The sequence below is a fragment of the Terrapene carolina genome, unplaced genomic scaffold, assembly GCF_002925995.2.
Source record: "Terrapene carolina triunguis isolate 2854851 unplaced genomic scaffold, T_m_triunguis-2.0 Scaffold22, whole genome shotgun sequence".
NCBI lineage: Eukaryota > Metazoa > Chordata > Testudines > Emydidae > Terrapene > Terrapene triunguis.
Genome location: NW_020664373.1, coordinates 23,738,733 through 23,758,825, shown reverse-complemented (window position 1 = coordinate 23,758,825; position 20,093 = coordinate 23,738,733). Strand labels below are relative to the sequence as shown.

Genomic DNA, 20,093 nt, shown 5'->3' with positions numbered 1-20,093 from the left:
TGGTGTGGGAGTGCCCGGACTGTGACAGCTTGCTTAACAGTGTTATCGTTTGCACTCTGTTTAAATCATAACTTCACTTTTTATTTTGGTACTGAAACTCTACAGACTTTCATCCTCAAGTCTGTAGCTGCTTTGAGGAAAGCAGCAGCTTACACTGAAGTGCTTCTGACTGTACCAGCAGAGCCTTTGTAACTAGAAAGCTGCCTGCTGGGCTTGAGGTTGATGTGACTTCAGCAAAAACAAGTGGAGCTGTGTTTAACTTTGTGCTTCTGGGGACTCCATTTTTTCTCATTGGAGTTATTACTTTGAGAAGTTGAAGTCTTCTTTTTTTTTTTTGTTCCTAATAGTTTTATGAAAATTTTTGTTTCTGTTGAAGTTATGTCTTTTTCAAACCCAAAGGACACTTTTCAGCCAGTCAGTTAAAAAGACACTTACAGTGCAGTTAAAGCTGGTTATTTGAAGACAGATGTTTTATTTAAAGCCATTAGACTTTGGCTGGCATTTTCAAAAGGGCACAAGGGAGTTAATTTCAATGGGATTTGTGATCCCAAGTCCTTTGGGCGCCTTTGAAAATCCCAGCCTATGATGTTCTACTGCAGTTAAGGTAGTGTTATAAATACTATCAATGGGCACTGATTGTGCCTCGTTATAGTTACAGCTGACTTCTTGTTAGAGTGAATTTGAAACTGAATTTATCTTTGAATTTAAACTACATCAGAATCAATGCAACTGAAACTTCACATACATGTCATTTTTTAGTTTATGGGAAGTTTGGGGTAATTAAGACAAAGTGCTTCCTTGAAATGAATTGTCCAGATTTGTTGTTCACTTTTAAAAGAATGTTCTAGTGCTTTTTTTTTTTTTTTTAATCTCTCATGAAATGTTCATTTAAAAGTGCCTTGCTTTAGGTTTTAAGGGATTTGTGAGTAGGATTGGAGAAGATAATTCAACGGGTAAGCCTAAGAATTCAAAACACCCAGGTGTATGTGTAAACACAGATATATATTTAAAAATAACACCTATTTATGTTTTGTTAAGTGTATATAATATCCACCTTGGGTTCATAATACATCTGTTTGTGTGCTTTATGTAAAAACACTAGTTTGCGTGCTTTGCAAAGTATGCATGACCCGACAAGTGATGGCTGGGATAGAATGGCTGGCAAGAAACCACAACGGTTTGACCTCAGAAATGTAGATGAGGGAAAACCACTTGCAGCCACTTTTTCCCCATCCTTGTGTTAAGTAGACGTATAAAAATCAACGGAACTATTTAAGGAATAAGGCTCTTGTTTAGGTAAACATCCCTCTTCAGGAAAGTAAGGAGATCCATGCCAGTACACAGCTAAGTTCTCCCAAACAACCTTAACTTTGACCCCATGATGCCCAAATGGAGAACTATCAGAAACTCAGACCTGCTTAAGGAGGGAGCTTTATAAATTGGCTTTTCCTGAAACTGATGATTGAAATAAATGTGTGGCTACATCTTAACAAAACGATTTATTGTTTTGTTTGCAGTGGTAGTATGCAATTGGAGTTTGATAGTTTGTTTCCTGTTTTTGGTTCTGCAGGATCAGAAAGAAAACTCTCTTTAAAAATTTCAGTAAGTGTTTCTGTGGTGCTGCCTTTAGGGTCTTTTCTTATAAATTAGGATAATTATTCCCCCGCCACCCCAGTATGTCCAGTATTAACAAGAGGAGGAATTACTTAATTCCATGGATTTCAACAGCTGTGGGCAAAATTAAGTGGACAAATTTGTAAACACCATGAAACACTCCCCAAGGAACACTCCCACATCACCTGGCAACTTGACTACCATATAGCAAATGATGGAGTATTAGGTAGTAGTGTAGCACAAGCTTTGGCTGTGGTCACTAGAGGTATAGTTAACATAACAAGTATTTCCCATAGTATGCTAGATATGTAGTTTTCTCTGGCTAACTGATTTGAATAATTGTCTAGAATCAGACTGGCATTCTGGTTTAATGTGATTATCTTATCCCTCTTGTTGTTCAGTTTGTGTGGTTAGTGCTGTTGTGCAGTAGTAGCATTTTTTTGGAATCCTGGTCAGTTATGCTTTTAAGAAAGAAGCAGAATCTGGATGAGATTATTGTGCCCAGAGGAGGGTGAGTGGGCGTGGCCAGTTTTCTCAGATTTTGAGAAAGCAATGTCATATTTAAAGGAGGAAAAATTGTGAGAATACAAAATCCCTGCAAACTCTAAAACATTCGTCTGAATGGTTGAGGTGACTGCTGGACAAGTGGAGCAGTAGAAAAGAGAGAAAAAAGTTTGCCAGGAAAGTTCAAGTTATTGTTAGTATGTGATCACGTAATTAAGATACCTTTTAACAGAATGGAAATCAAGTGCACTTGGCAAACTATTTTTCCCCCCAGGACTCCTGCCTCATTTAGTACACAGGATGGAACCATTCTTGGAATGAATCAGGGCTGTGAAGTGAAAAGGCAGTTGAATGCTGCCCTAGAGAACTGTCTTCTATCACTGCCTCTGCCACAGAGTTGCTATATGTTGTTGGGCATGTCACACAAGCCACAATTTTCACAGCTGGCTATTATGTGTTCCTCATTTTCTGGGTACCCAACTGGAGACACTTGGGGTCATATTTACAGAAGTGCGGAGTAGAATTGATCAAATAATTGATTTACTGGTTTGGAAGCCAGATGGAAAAATCCTCTTCCCCCTCCCAAATTACTCCACCCCCCACGTTTTTCTTGATCAAACAAACAAAATGGAAAAATTTTGATCAGGTCAAATTATTTTCAATGTTGATCAAATCCACATTTTCAAAAATCTTGTTTTTATTTTGTTTGGTCAAAACTAATTGCCAAATTAGATTTGAATTTGCAAATAGTTTTGGTGCCCTGAAAAATGCATATTTTGGTAAATTTAGTATTTGCCAAAAAAATTTCACTCAGCTCTAATACTGAGCATTCACAGCTGTAGCTGAAGGCAATGGAAGCTGTGCTTGGAACATGTAAAGTGCTATATAATGCTGAGTACTTTGAAAAATTAAACCCTAAGCATCTCAAATTGTCACCCAAAATTAATGGAGACTTGACAGTTTTGGTCTTCATTTTCCTTACCTCTCTGGGGTGTTGTAAAATAAATTTATTAAAGAACTAAGATACTATGATGAGAGCATCATAGAAAAGGCTATGAGGAAATTAATAACTGTGTTGAGTACAAGGTTTGGATGACGTGCAGTAAATAATGCATGGGGACACACATTGAGTAATTAAGATGAAGAGAAACACTGAATAGTGCTTATTCAGTGAGCACTCTCCAACCTGTGCACTGATTGAGGTATGGGTCATGTGAAAAATTAGTATCTGATCAGGTAATGAGACCAAGTTAAGGCAACCATAAATCTGATATTTCCTAAATGAGTGTTTGACTTTCCGAACTTAATGGTTTTTTTTTTAAAATTTAATTATTTTGGATGTAATAGATATATAGGATGAAATCCTGGCCCCGTTGAAGTTAATGTAAGTTTTGGCATTTATTTCTGTGGAATCGTAATTTCACCCTAGAAGTTTTTTGTGTATTTGCAGATGAGATGTGAGAGGCATTTTTATGTTGGAAACAGTACAGGGCTTTGGAATCTGGTATGTTGAATTTATATTTTAAGATATTGGAGTCCATTATTATGTTGATTTAGAGGGCCCATAGGACTTTGACTACATGACAGTACAGGTAGAGATGGGTGGTTTCACATTTCATGGTGCTTAAGAATGGATATACGTCTCATCAACTGCAAGAAATATTTTATTTTTCAATAATTTTGAAGAAATGCCGGTATTTCAAAAAGTTTCCTGCTAATAAACAATATAAAAATGGGTTCCAAGTTTCCAGGACAAGTCACTTGTAACAATTTTTTTTCTTCCTAACTTATCTTAGTAGACACTATATGTAGTACAGCAGCTTGTTTTCATGTTGGACTGTATTTTGAAAACAAAAGCAATATGCTTGATTAGAAAGTTCTTATCAGGTTTGTGACTTCAAATGATTTATTTTAATTATGTTTGAATATTTGTTTGATCCATTTTTCATTAGCTTATCCTGGGACGTATGAAGCTGAAGTGCCAGTGTTTCTGAATGATAACCCATCTCATTGCAAACTATTAACTCTGTCTAGTACTGTCAAGTCACCTAAGATAAACTTCGATCCCCCGTTTTTGATATTGATGCCTGTTCCTCTGGATATGAAAACTGAGATGTATGTCAATATTATTCCAAAAGACTACTCAAGGTAAATCTTCACTTCAATTCCAGATTAGTTTGCCATAAACACCATAATTATCATGCTTCCTCTGTTTTCCGCTGCAGGAGGTACTTGATAATTGCTGTGTGGGTTGGTGTTCATATCCCTGTCTGCTCAATGGAGGAAAATGCAATACTTAGCAGGAAATAGTGATAGTTAACAGCATTTTATCCTCATGATGTATCATTTCTCTACTAGCTCTGTGCTCCAGAAATGTGTCCGTCCATCAGTACAGGACAGATTGTCACACTTTTTGTACTTTTTTGGAAAGCAAAGCAGAACTATTGAAAAAAGCAGCAGCTGTGAGAGCTTCTCAGTGACTTCAGTCTGAGATTCACATCAGAAACTGGTTGGGTTTTTTTGGTGTCCTAATTAGATGAAAACATTGTAGCTGTTATTTTTCTCTGGCAAATGGATTAGAAATCCTCAAACAGTTATTTTGGGTTAATATGATTTTGTTATACACATCGTTGAGTTACACTGGATGTACTATGATTTCATTATCTATGCAAGGCTGTATTATATTTCAGCAAAACAAACACATTAATCTAAAAGTGTCTATAAATTAGATTTATTAATGATTGCGCCTTTTTATTCATTTTTTTTAGATCTCCAAATATAACACCGTTAAACTGAAGATTTGAAAACAAACAAAATCTTTCCTTTAATCTCCATACTGTATAGCAAAATGTATTAGTCCAGAGCTGGTGCAATATTTGGTTAACAGATGTCTCCCTGAGTCCTTTATCATGGGTTTTGTACCATATAGCATTGTACAGCTTAATATTTTTGAATACTAGGGCTTGGTAATGGTATCCAGAGCTTTTAAATTTTAGGGCACTAGTTCAAATACAGCTCAAAGCAATAGTGGTTAAAGTTACCATCCGATAGGTTTTTGTTACCTGTGTTAAATGATGGTATGATCTCACCATAGTTTCCAGTGGATAGGTGCTAACATATCAAAACTAATACCACAGTTGGTGACATTGTTAGCATGTTAGGCAGAACTTGAATTGCTCCCTTCCCTAGTACTAGTCTCTCCAGGCAAGAGTTGAGGCACACTGATATGACAAGTCTTAGGAAGCTTGTACTTCCTCTACCTGTGATACATTTTTTCTGTGGTTAAATAGTAAATTTCATTTTCCAGTACAGTTAGTGGCACGTTTGTATTGCAGTGTCAGAGATCTGAATGAACATCTGACATCCACTTTTCTACAGATGATGGTCATTTGTAGATGGGGTGAATTTGCTAGGATTTCTGTTGAGAAATAGTAATTTATTGGATGACTTTTGTCAATAATACCACAAGTGGATCAAGCCGGACTCCATATGGGTCTGGGGATCCACTCACATAGATTTGATTGGAAGATTGGGGCCTAAATTCGTGTGACCAGGGGAAGTATTTCAAAATGTCTCTGTCCAGGAGGTTCCATTTTGTGCAAATAGATATATAGTAAAAGCTGTTTTGAACAGTAGAACAATTTGGTAAGCGTTAATACAATTAAATCAATATAGAGGAAAGCTTTAGCAATAGGTGATTTTTAAGGAAACAAATAGAAGTAATACTTAGGCCTTAGTTATAACAATGGTCTGTAAAAATTCTTCCATAGAATGCTGAGTTGCAGTGGGTCACTACAGAAAACTAATTGCAGTACATTTGTAAAAGACAAAATGGCACGTTAAATGTTAAAGGACTTATAATTTTCCAGTTAGTTTCAGTTGACTAATAATTTAAAAAACAAATTTGTGTTATGATCATGGTTCATATATCGAGCTGCAAAAAGCAGTTTGATAGATGTGTGACTTAACTTTGTTACTGTTGCCCTTTGGGAACAAACATCATTATTATTGATTTTTAACACAGGCCGTCAGCACTACAAGTTGAAATTCCAGAGCTTGAACTTGAAGATGGTGACAAGATTAATCCCCTTTCTGTGCAGTTTCCAAGTGGCCAAGTTATTGCAGTCTCACCAGAGGGGACAAATGTAGGACTCACTTGTCATATCAGCTTCAGGTCATCTAGGCCAGTGTCATTTTTAAGGAACATATTCTTCATCGATGATGAAAAAAACAGGTAATGCATTTAAATTAAGTTCATTTGGGGGAAGGAAGGGTACTTTCCATGTTGTGGAGAAGTGTGTAAGACACAAACTTTATGACATAAACTAGCTCAAAAAAAAATTACAATGAGTCCCTAATATAAACTAATATATTTGAAAGTAAACCGAAGAAATACATTCTGTTTTGAGCTGGATTCAAGTTCCAAAACATGCTATTCAGCTTTGCCCTTAAGGTTTAAATCATTTCAGAATCTTGTACTTTGCTCAGTTTTTCTCTGTTCCCACTCCCTCATATTCACTTTTGAGAAGTGTTCTGTTAAGTAAACAAATCCTACTATTTTTGGTCCAAATTGTTTTGTTTAAAAAAAATCTCCGTCAGATTTTTTTTGTTTTTTTGTTTGTTTTGGTGTTGTGCTTTAAATGGTACTGCAGTCGAATAGGAGGAAGTATCAGCATGAAATATGGTGTTCCTGTCAATTCAGCTTTGTAAAGTGCTTTGCAGTCTTCCAGAATGAAAGCCCCTTATTAACCTAATATATCATCTTTTTAATGCATAATTCATACAATACAATGGAAAAAACCTTTAGAGTCATGAGTTTTGTTACATTCAAACAGAAAGAGGTTATTTATCTCTTCTGCATATTCACCCTGACCCAACCTCTGCTTGGGAGATTTACAGGATGTGCCCAGAGGTTCAACCTTGATCCAGCAAAGTATTGAAGCATGTGAACAGCTCCACTGAAGTGGTGGGACAACTTGTGAACTTAAATTGCTTTGCTGGAATGGGATCTTAGCAAGGAACTGAGGTACAAGTGAGGTGTTGGGGTGTCTCTTGAGTCTTTAGTTCTAGAATGCTGAAACAAAGGGACGTGCTTCCCCAGCAGCTCGCTGCTGTGAAATGGGTTCCATTGCTGCCTGACAAGAGATGCATTCTCACAGTTTGGGTCAATGGAGGCAATACATTTGGAGAATAATTATTTGGTATGTAACCTCTTATACACCACATAAGGAATATTGTGTATTGTGAATATTTGTAACTATTGGTGTTGTAAAGATGTTAATTTGTTTGCATTGTACCACCAGAATTAAAAAGCCTCTCTGTTTTTCCACCTCCAAAGAGACAGTGTGTGTTGTAATGGTTTGAATCACGAAGATCTTGAACTCCAGCTCTTGATCTAGTGTTTGGAATGTGATTAGAAGATAAGCAGCTGGAAATTCAATTCTTCTCCTGCATTTCACTGTTGGGGCAAGGGTCCTGTTTTGATGGTTTGTCTGTGTTAGGTTAATTGGTATTTTGTGGGTACATGGCAAAGCCTGTCTATTTGGGTGAGCATTGGCGAAAGGCTAAGGCAGTTGAGGATGGGATTTTTGTCTAGTGGGGAAAGTACAATGGGAAGTTTAGGCTATAAGGGTTACATGACTGTGGATGAAATGGTGTGCGGAAAGGTGAGACGAAGTGCTGCTGCTTTGGTTAATTTTTATTTGCGTATCCTATGTTGGGTTTCTAAGTGCATGTCAAGGACGCTCATTGTCAAAGTTTGGATCGGTGTCCTTTGGTATTGAGTTTGTATAAGATTGAAATCTAATTTAATAAATAATAAATCTTTGTGCCATAAATAAGAGTAGGTCATGGTGGCTGGGCATTCTTGGACCTAGCTGCTTCACAGAGGTGATTTGGAAACACAATGGGCAAGCAGGTTTTGTAGTAAAATCAGGCTATACGTGACTATAAACCTGAATTCTAAAGTGAAGGACTATGGTTGTATTTTAAGAAGGCAACTTACTATTTGTGTAGATTAAATTAAATGAGTCATGAGAAGTTATACTAATATTTATCTAAGATGACCTTAATTTACAACCCATCTTTCCAGGTAATTTGTAGTTTTTGTTTGTTTGTTTTTGTTTTTGTTTTTTAAACTGATGATCTCAGTTTTTGCTTATTTAACTGCCCTCAACCAGATTGACAGACTTCTTATTCCGCAGGGCTGATGCAAGTAAAAGCAGGTAGAAAAGCTGAGACTCTCTTGCCCAAGTGTTCAGAAAATAGAAGGGGTGTCACACTTAGCTGCAAAATCTAGATCCTTCACTGTGGGAAAAATCACTACAATACTTGGAAAAAAATATCAATGAGAATGTTGCATGTTTGATGGTCTCCAATTTTAATACACATTACACTTTTATTTTATTTTATTTATTTGACTACACAAATGCTTTAGTAGGACTTATGTAACAGCAAATTTGGCCTCCCGCACCATGAAAGTGACAGAAGATAGAACCCAATGCAGTTCTGTTATTTATGGTGGGAGGAGAGAAATAAATGCCAGGATCTCAGACAAAGGGTCTGAAGTAGAGCTGGGCAAAATTTCTTCAGGCAATAGTTTATTCATCAAAAAATGCAGTTCTGGGTTAGCTAAAGCTGTTTGTGAATTCGGTCAAATTTGGCATATAATTTTGATTGAATAAAAATGGTGTGTGTGTGAAATTCAGAAAAAGTTTATTTTGTTTTCACATTTTTGAGATGACACTTTGACTTTTCATTTTAAAGCATTTCATTTAGAAATTTAGGTAGATTTAACTACACCCCTCATAAAAGAGGAGGAGGCCCCCAAACACCCCAAAGTGAAATGCAACATTTTGTTTTGGGTCAAACAAAACATTTCATTTGAGCTTAAATGACTTTTTTCCAGTTATTCTGTTTGGTGAGGTACCAACAAATTTTCATTTCGGGTCGAACCAAAATAATTCTTTTTCCCAGACTTTTTCAGTTTGGCCACCAAACAGAAAATATCAGTTATTTGCCCAGCGGTAGCCTGACATCTATAGGTGCAATGCTGCTGTGCTCTGTTGGTGTTCATTCACTGCTCTGGGTGGAGGCACCTGACAGATCCACCTGCCTTACTCTTACAGAGTTGGAACATAAGAGCTGCGAGGGTTTACTGTAGAGTAGACCCTGTGTTGCAGTAGTGGTTGCAGATTGACTCCACTGCTGGTCTCTGGGGAGCAGATTACTTAGGCCAACCTCTGTAGTCCTTTCTTGTACCAAATCCATAGTGTTAGGCTTGGTGTAGTTCTTGTTTTAGTATCTAAGGGTACATATTTTCTACTCTGTTTCCTTAACAGAATGCTGCTTATCCCACATTATCTATGGCTTTCCAGCTGTGTGTACTGCACAATATCTTACATGCTAGATCAGGTGAATGAGCAGTTGGTTTGCTCTGAATAGAAAAAGTATCTAACAAAAGTCTGCATGATGGGTAGCTGAATAACTTTAATGAGAAGGAAGATCACAGTAGTGAGGTCCCTGCCTCCATGTCCTCAACTTTCAATTCTTTCTCCTTCCATCTGTCACATCCTACCTGTTTCTACAGCAGGGCCTGTGGAGTCTCTGGGGGTTATGGACCAATCCTCTTTGACATTTTGCCTGCATGGAGCCTCACTCTTGGGAAGTATGCATGAGCCCTGGAACCTCCTAGGCTACATCTCCACAGCCAGCATCAACGAGTCTCAAAGCCTGGATCCACAGACTAGAGCTCTACAGCCTAGGGAAGGGGGTGGGCATCAGAGCCTGAGCTTCAGCCAGAGCCACAACATCTACACGACAGTTCTTAGCACCGCAGTGGGAGCCTGAGATGTTTGACCTGGGCTCTGTAACTTGCCGCCGTGGGCTGTGTAGATACCCCTGGTCAGCAGTGTCCATTGATTTTAAGTGCACTTACAGCACAAGCATTAAATCTTGCACATCATGTGAAAACGTCTGTCAATGGACATTATTATTGTGTTGCAGTAGTAGCAAAATGCCCAAGTCCAATAAGGGCCCCACTGTACTTGGCATCGTGTGCAAATGAATTGAAAGGACAGTTGTTATCCCACAGAGCTTACGTGGAACATCTTATTTCCCCCCCCTCCACGCCAATTACACAAGCTCTGGATCTAATCAGAGTTGTTCTGTTTGCTGCACTCTAGGATCCCTTTTGGCTCTTCAGGATCTTTTAATGCATCTGAACCTTTATGTTCCTGGCCTTATTAATTTTGGAGCAGTCTTGTTCTCATTGCCCTAAACAGGTGATGCCATTTCTTCCTGTATTCTGTAAAATCCACCCCAGACCATGATGATAAAAAGTTTTCTGTCAAAAAGATCCTGATGTCTTTGGGCTATCTGTCCTTTCAGAAATCTTTCATGGCTGACAGACAGTCTGCATCTGGCACTGAATGCTGTTGGAGACAGGATGCTTGATTCATGATCTACTATGACATCTCCAATGTCCCTGTCGGTCACAATTCAGCTACTTTAATGCAAAATATGTCACTCATGTGTTTGTATTAACTGAAACAAATTGCCTGAAAGTCTTTTTAGGACAAAATAAAAAAGCAGAGATATTTTTTCAGTTGGTGTTCTGTTTCCCTAAATAAAGTATTACAAAATCTCAGGACTGGTTTAATGAAAATGAGTGGACCACTAATGGTTCATTCAGATAAAACAAAATCAAAATATATTTGTTATTAAGCATTTAAAAACTGATTCCACTGAGTGAGTGATCTACCATATATAGTAATTCCACTCTTGCTAGGAGGAGGATTACCTTATCTTCAAATAAAACACCTAGACTTTTGAATATGATTTGATTATGCTCCATTGCAAACACAATAAATTAATTGTGTTCACCTACTATTTATAACGTTCCTTCATGGAAAAAAGTCATAAATTTACGTGATCAGTGGTACAAAGTGTTTATAGCTTCAGACCCATAACTTGATCACTTTTTAGAGATTTTTACTTTTTGGCAGTATAAGATCTGTTTGTGTAATATATGTTTCCTGTGTGTTAACATACTGTAAAAGTGTTATGGGATGAAATTATTATCAATTTTACTTAAAGTAGAAAAAGTGCATGTAATAGTGCAGGAAAAGGGAAGTGAAACTATAGGCCTTCATATGCAACTTTCTCTGGCCCTCTGACTTCATGGATTAAAGAGAGTCAAGAGTAGATGACAGCTTTCCCATTTTTTCTTTTGTTTGTTTGTTTTGTTTTGTTTTTACTGAGTTCTTTGGGGTGTGATAAACTCTCTCCAGTGTCAAAAATTGCATAATCTATTTTGCAAGATAGCAACCTCCTTTAGTATGCTCATAAACATCAATTCTAATTTTAATTTTTTGTTTTCAGATGGACACAGTTCATTTATTTCAAAAAATCCTTTCTACTCCTTAAACTTTCAAATTAATGACACATTCATGTTCAGAGTAGAATGTGCCAGATAGGAGAGACCCATTATTGTATCAGTCTTCTCTATTTGTGGATTATTGATATACACAAACTTTCCAAATTGTGCTCTCACAGCAGTGCAACCCTACTGACTGCACCACTGTACAAGAGAGCAGAAGTCGTTTGCATATCTTATTTTTAGTGTTGGTTACTGTTACACAGATATTAAGGTTTATTTTATTGTTCACCATACAATGGCTAAATCTAAGGCAATATTAAAAAATCAGATGACCATAAAAAAAGCTTGACTGTGAAATATTTGAGAAACTTAACAAAAGAACAGCCATATTAATAGAAAATATTGAAAGATAATTTTTCATATATTTAAAAAAAAATACTTCTCTCCTCCCCTTCCTCCCCTCTGACCTCCCCAGGTTCTCGCTTCAGGTTGCTGCCACAGCAGAGAACTGCCTTCTTACTGTATATCCATACCTGGCATTCCACTGCACAGACCAACAAATTGTCTTGAGAAGTGGTAAGGGTAGTGAACATTTCCTCACTTAATCTTTTTGATTGTTATTACATTGTAATTATATTAACCACGATAGTCTATCTATAATTTTTATCATGATCATAGCTATTTATTTAATTAAGGAAGTATTTTTACTTGGTACTTAGAAGGGAATATACTCATAATGAGATTTTTATAATATGTTGGGATTCATACAGATTCAGGCTTGTTCTTATTGAAAGTAGGGGGACAAAATAAGTTGGCTATTTATTGAAAAATGTCTGACAAGCCTACAATTTTTAGAATAATTGTGCTAATATTGGAGTAAGAGTAGAAAAGATAACATAACTACATGGAGGAAAATAAATTAATTTAAATTAGGCTAACAGAGAGCTATGGTTGACAGGCAGTTTCTGTGCCACTTGCAATTGGACTTTTTAAGAAAAAACAGCACAGAAGAGAGCAGCATAATTGAATGGTAAAGTTATTACAGAGTATATAATAGTTGAAAATGGTGTTCAGTATTTTTGAGATTCTGGAAAAGACATGCGATTTTTTTTTTTTGTAACGTTTTGTTCAAATATATCTGGAATACTGTGAAAATACTGGAAAAAATCAGATTGGTTAGTGTCAAAATTAGTGTAAAATAAGTCAACTTGCATGGATGGACCCTTCTTACTTAAAGGGGATGTCCATGCTTTAGAATCCGGTTACAACCGTTGAAATTATCTTTGCAGAAAGGTCTAGGTAAGGCAGGCAACTAGAATGTATGCAGTGGTGAAATTGCATTCGGAACCCACTCCAAACAATTCAGCAGCAGGTTTATGTTTGTAATGTGATATAAATGGAGCTAAGATAAAGTCTACTTTGACCACAGTGTGACTCTGTTTTTCAGTTTATTACTTGGGTACAATCCTGTAAATAACAATTTGGGGAAGCAGAGTGCTCTACCTGTGAGAACCCCATTGGATATCAGCGGGCCTGTCTGTGAAGGTACAGAGGTCTGGCTGCATGTTGTAATTTGCAGGGTTGGGGCCCTTACGTTCCTCAGATTAACAAGAGCAGGTTGCTCAGATGCTTTAAAAACCAAACAACATGATCTTTGTCTGTGATGATTTGGGACCATTCACCATTATTCATCTGTATTAGGGCTCTCAAGTGATTAAAAAAATTTATCGTGATTAGTCGCGCAATTAAAAAAAATAATTGGGATTAATCGCATGATTAATCGCACGATTAACCATGCTGTTAAACAATAATAGAATACCATTTATTTAAATATTTTTGGATGTTTTCTACATTTTCAAATATATTGATTTCAATTACAACACAGAATACATTGGCTGGGAACAGCGAACCGTGGCCACTGGGAGCTGTGGGCGGCTGTGCAAATGTAAACAAATGGTCTGGAGGCCCGCAAGCGGATTACCCTGACAGGCCACAGGTCGCCCACCACTGCTCTAAAGTTTTACATTGTTTTGCTTTTGAGTGCAGTTACTTTACAAAAATAAATAAATAAATAAAAAATCAAAATTTGTAAATTGCACTTTCATGATAGAAATTTCACTACAGTACTTGTATGAAGTGAACTGAAATATACTATTTCTTTTATCATTTTTACAGTGCAAATATTTGTAATCAAAATAATAATATAAAGTGAGCACTGTACACTTTGTATTCTGTGTTGTAATTGAAATCAATATATTTGAAAATGTAGAAAACATTCAAAAATATTTAATAAATTTCAATTGGTATTCTATTGTTTAACAGTGCGATTAAAACTGCAATTAATCACAATTAAGTTTTTAATCAGATTAATTTTTTTGAGTTAATTGTGTGAGTTAACTGGAATTAATTGACAGCTCTGATTTGTATCTCTAGTTTTTCTTTTCTCGGTAGAAGTTTGAAGCTGAATCAGATAGAATTGAGTAAAACCTCAAAAATGATCCCACTAAGGAGGATCCTCAGTTGCCCATAAGACTCAACTGAACTGATGTTCAGAATTTATTCAGATGCCTCTGAATCCTGCAAGAATCCGGAATGAGTAGCTGCCTGAACCTTGCAGAGTCTTCAGTGACTGCAGATTTTGTTTTCCTTCATGAGACTAGAAGGGAGCTCTGTTAGATCTGAAGAGCTGTTTTCCCCTGGGCCCGAGGGGGGTTGAACTAGGGCTGCTGTATTCATTCCTTGCAGCCACTTGGTTCCCACCTAAGTAGCGGTGACCTGTAGAACCTGTACAAAGGTGACTAGCCTAATGGGAAGAGAGATGAGGCCCTTTGCCAGGTCCTTAAACCTGTTTTGGGCTGCTGCTTATCTTTCCCAGTTATGCCTGCTAATGCTTCAGCCCCAAGACATAGCTCTGTCCAAAAAGATCACTTGCAGCGGCCCACCAGAGCCCAGCACTACCACTCCACAACAGCCATCCTTCAAACCTGCCTATTTCAACCCGGCAAATTGTGTGCCTAAATCTGGTCCCACATAATATGTAATCTATATATATTTTTAATCTGAATGGTGTGAGGTACCACTGAAACAGTATCTTAAAGAAATTTTGTTTTACTGTGCTACAGAGAGATTGGTGGTCCTCTTTTACAATTTCATTGTAGTCAATTGCAGGATTGATGCTGTGATTTTTTTTTTTTTTTTTTTTTTTTAATGAAGTCTTCTATTTGAAACCTGTATTTTGTTCTGTAATAGAACATGTTTGGAAAGACTATCTACCCTATTACTAGAGAATGCATTGTTGTACTACACTGTTCACACTGTATATTTGACCCTGTATAGCTCCCTTAACTTGTTCTGATGTTTAAGATTGTTGAATGGCTATGTTTTTCTCATAAATTGCAATTGTGTGACATATATAGTATGTGCAGTTCCAATGGGGTAAAAATACCTATTTGTTTTTTGAAGGGCTGCAGGGTTAATTGATTAAACTGGTGCTGACTCTGATGGCAGTCACTTCAAGAGTAAAAAAACTGTTACTAGTTTCTGTTCCGTTTAATGCCTGTATGTTGAGCCACTGTGCCGTGCCCAGCATAGTGTATTTGGCCTTCCAGTGGATATGACTGTACTCCTGCTCTAACCTATTGAGTATTTAATGTAATTTGAAATTTGTTCATTTTTTTTCTTCAAAGGTGTGTAGAACAGACTGTCACTCTTGAGTCCTACGTGCCCCTTGTGCTTTTCTTACATGATGTAAAACTTTTAGTTCAGCTTAGCTTGTTTATCTTGATCTTTTTGGGCAAACTACTAATTTGACTTACTGGGGTAATTTAATTTTTTTATGAAATTTTTAATATGTTAAGAAAGGAAAATAACTTTCAAAGAATGCCAGTCAAATCTTTAGGCCTTTTCAACATGAGGCAACAATCAACAATGTAACAAAGCCAATATGGGTATTTTCATTGACTTTAATGGTAGCTAAATTGAGCTCTCAGGTTCAAATTCTTTTGTGATCACCTCATGGTTCTTCTGATTGAGAACTGCAGTCCTTCATAGTTGAGGTAGCACTAGTGTCTCTTGACAAGGCTTATTTTTGATGCAAACCCCTTTACAAGTCAAAACAACAAGTCTTCATGGGTGTTTTTGTTTGTTTGTTTGTTTTTGTTTTTTTTACAATTAAAGTCTGAAAGGCACACTATTATCTCTTCCGAAAGTCTTGAACAAATTTAATAATCACGGTTTCTGACTAAAGACTTAAATGACTCCAGTTTTTCTCAAGCACAAAATTTCACACATGGGTAGATTTGGACATTAACCATTGTAAACGTAGGAGCCAAAGAAATTAAAATGGTTAAATTGGGTATGATTTTCCATCTGGTCCCTGACTGAACACAGAGGACACTTATGGGGATAATGACCCAACACTAATAGCCCCAACACTAATAGCCCCAAACCAGCAAAGAACTTCAGCACTTGCTTAATGTTAAGCATGTGAGAAGTCCCATTTTTTAGCTCCCTTTAAGTCTCAAAGAATGTTTTATAAAAATGTTCAAGACTTTCAGAACAAATACTAGTTGCCCCTAAGACTTTAACTGTACAAAATATAAAGAATGAGGCTGTTCACATTCTTAAAGTGAAACATGTGCTTTGGTGGATTGGAGCTTAAAGGAGGAATTGCTGTGCAGGACTGAAGCTACATCCCCTAAATTTCCAGGCCTGACAAGTCAACCAACTCCCTCTGCAGTTCTATTTCATAGAACTGGAAGGACCCTCGAGAGGTCATCTAGTCCAGTCCCCTGCACTCATTGCAGGACTAAGTATTATCTAGACAATCCCTGTCACGGATTGAAGTGTCACGAGAGGAGGTTTTGGAATTAATTGATAAACTTAACATTATCAAGTCACCAGGACCTGATGACATTCACCCAAGAGTTCTGAAAGAACTCAAATGTGAAGTTGCGGAACTGTTAACTAAGGTTTGTAACCTGTCCTTTAAATCAGCTTCTGTACCCAATGACTGGAAGTTAGCTAATGTAACGCCAATATTCAAAAAGGGCTCTAGAGGTGATCCCGGCAATTACAGACCGGTAAGTCTAACGTCTGTACCAGGCAAATTAGTCGAAACAATAGTTAAGAATAAAATTGTCCGACACATAGAAAAACATAAACTGTTGAGCAATAGTCAACATGGTTTCTGTAAAGGGAAATTGTGTCTTACTAATCTATTAGAATTCTTTGAAGGGGTCAACAAACATGTGGACAAGGGGGATCCGGTGGACATAGTGTACTTAGATTTCCAGAAAGCCTTTGACGAGGTCCCTCACCAAAGACTCTTATGTAAATTAAGCTGCCATGGGATAAAAGGGAAGGTCCTTTCATGGATTGAGAACTGGTTAAAAGACCGGGAACAAAGGGTAGGAATTAATGGTAAATTCTCAGAATGGAGAGGGGTAACTAGTGGTGTTCCCCAAGGGTCAGTCCTCGGACCGATCCTATTCAACTTATTCATAAATGATCTGGAGAAAGGGCTAAACAGTGAGGTGGTAAAGTTTGCAGATGATACTAAACTGCTAAAGATAGTTAAGACCAAAGCAGATTGTGAAGAACTTCAAAAAGATCTCACAAAACTAAGTGATTGGGCAACAAAATGGCAAATGAAATTTAATGTGGATAAATGTAAAGTAATGCACATTGGAAAAAATAACCCCAACTATACATACAATATGATGGGGGCTAATTTAGCTACAACAAGTCAGGAAAAAGATCTTGGAGTCATCGTGGATAGTTCTCTGAAAATGTCCACGCAGTGTGCAGAGGCGGTCAAAAAAGCAAACAGGATGTTAGGAATCATTAAAAGGGGGATAGAGAATGAGACGGAGAATATCTTATTGCCCTTACATAAATCGATGGTACGCCCTCATCTCGAATACTGTGTACAGATGTGGTCTCCTCATCTCAAAAAAGATATACTGGCACTAGAAAAGGTTCAGAAAAGGGCAACTAAAATGATTAGGGGTTTGGAACGGGTCCCATATGAGGAGAGATTAAAGAGGCTAGGACTCTTCAGCTTGGAAAAGAGGAGACTAAGGGGGGATATGATAGAGGTATATAAAATCATGAGTGATGTGGAGAAAGTGGATAAGGAAAAGTTATTTACTTATTCCCATAATACAAGAACTAGGGGCCATCAAATGAAATTAATAGGCAGCAGGTTTAAAACAAATAAAAGGAAGTTCTTCTTCACGCAGCACACAGTCAACTTGTGGAACTCCTTACCTGAGGAGGTTCTGAAGGCTAGGACTATAACAGGGTTTAAAAGAGAATTGGATAAATTCATGGTGGTTAAGTCCATTAATGGCTATTAGCCAGGACGGGTAAGGAATGGTGTCCCTAGCCTCTGTCTGTCAGAGGGTGGAGATGGATGGCAGGAGAGAGATCACTTGATCATTGCCTGTTAGGTTCACTCCCTTTGGGGCACCTGGCATTGGCCACTGTCGGTAGACAGGATACTGGGCTAGATGGACCTTTGGTCTGACCTGGTACGGCCTTTCTTATGTTCTTATGACAGGTGTTTGTCTAATCTGCTCAGGGCTGGCCTTACCTCAGGTGCCAGACTGGGTGGGGGGCGCTACTAGGACCCAGAATGTAGAAAATTGTGTCTGCTGCTGGTGCATATGTATTCTCTCTGCTCTAGATGCACAGAGATGATGGAGTGCTGTGCTGGAGGAAGGAGGGCACAAGAGACATAACAGGCAGGCAGGAAAAAAGGTGAGAGGGAATAACAGAAAGCAGCAGGAGCTGCAGGGAGAGAGAGGAGGAGGAGCCTTTTTTGTACCTCTCTAGCATCTCCACAAGCCTGGACTGATTCACACCAGCTTCTCAGGGAGCTGCCTGTTTCCTGCTGCTTCTGTGAACCCACTTGAGGAGAACAGGCAGTCAACTGAAGTAGTCGGAGCCAGTTAAGCACTTAAGATGCTGATATCTTCCCTCACTCAGGCCCTGCTACCAGCCTGCTTATTTGTCCCCTTCAACTGAGTGTTGAGAGCCACTATAGCTGGCACAGAACAGCAGTCATGAGTGAAAGAAGAAAACACCCCTCTGTGGCAGTATTCAGAAAAAGAAAGAAAGCAAAGGAAGCTTTTCTATCTAAGCAGGAAGGAGCTCTCCTGAGATACATAGACACAAATGTTCACGGTGAGCCTTTTGGGCCCAGTGAGGATGTGAGTGGTGAGGAGATGCCTGATCTTCCAGTTAGTCAGAGTGCAGGTGACCTGGCAGCTACTGCAGCATCCATATCTCCATCTCAAATGGATGTAACCATGCACATTCCTGAAGAAAAGTGTAGATCAGAGAAGAGTGTGGTGGAGGCGCAAGAAACAGCTGCTGCTGAGTTTAGTTCCTTAAGTCTAGATGATCCAGGACACTGAACCCACTTGAGCAGTAGACTGAGGGACTTCCTTGTACTGCACAAGGAAGTCACTTGCCACAGCAAGTGAAAAACGTCATGTTCCCCAAAGACAATGAAAATAGAAGTTTCCATCCAACACATTACTGGCGTGAAATCCCCAATGGTGACAAAGTGGAGAGGCCATGGCTTATGTACTCAAAAACCCAGAATGCTGCATAATGTTTTTGTTGCAAACCCTTCCAGTCTAATGTTCCAGCCACATTGGCTTCTACAGGAACAAAGGACTGGAAAAATCTGGCTAAAAATCTGGCATGCCATGAGGAGGCAGCAAATCACCAGAGAGCATTCCATAGGTGGAAAGAGCTTGAGATGAGACTAAGGTTAAAGGCCACCATAGATGATCAGCATCAAGAGAAGATTGCATCAGAGTCTCTTTACTGGCAAAATGTTCTGAAAAGGCTCATTGCCTTTGTGAGAATGCTTGCTACCCAAAACCTAGCACCACGTGGCACTGCAGATCAGCTGTATGTGCGAAACAATGGAAACTTCCTTAAAATTGTGGAGCTGATGGCTGAGTTTGACGCTGTACTCCAGGAGCATCTAAGAAGAGTCACCACCCAAGGGATGTACACACACCACTACCTTGGAAAAACAATTCAAAATAAGATCATATAGTTACTGGCAACAAAAGTCAAACAGAAGATTGTTGCAGAAGTAGCAAGATATTACTCTGTTATTCTGGACTGCACACCTGACATCAGCCATACGGAATAAATGACTTTAATGGTGCATTTTGTAACAACAGAACCTAGTGAAAATGTCCCTGCAATGGTGACTGTCAGAGAACATTTTCTAGAATTTATTGACATTGATGATACTACAGGAGCTGGTATGACAAATGTGCTTCTTAAAAAGCTGGAAGATACGGGAATTGCGATAGCTGACACGAGAGGTCAGGGCTACGATAATGGTACCAACATGAGAGGAAAGAACAGAGGAGTGCAGACACAGATCTGAGAGTTAAACCCTCGAACTTTTTTGTCCTATGCAGTTCTTATTCATTGAACTTGGTGGTCAGTGAGGCAGCATCAGCTTCTAGTGAGACTGCTGAATTTTTTAATGTAATTCAAAGCATCTGTGTATCTTTTCTCTGCATCAACTCATCGATGGCAAATTTTGAAGCAACATCTGGGA

The 20,093-nt window shown here is 38.1% G+C and overlaps 1 protein-coding gene across 1 annotated transcript in view; it reads left to right on the top strand.

The window, feature by feature from the left end:
- LOC112104196 (cilia- and flagella-associated protein 47) overlaps positions 1-20,093 on the top strand; it is a 698,279-nt gene that overhangs the window by 113,264 nt on the left and 564,922 nt on the right. Inside the window, exons 25-27 of the mRNA XM_029910741.1 lie at positions 4,071-4,266; positions 6,143-6,352; positions 11,973-12,073. Coding sequence (XP_029766601.1) covers positions 4,071-4,266; positions 6,143-6,352; positions 11,973-12,073 — 507 coding nt within the window. The remainder of the gene's footprint in view (positions 1-4,070; positions 4,267-6,142; positions 6,353-11,972; positions 12,074-20,093) is intronic.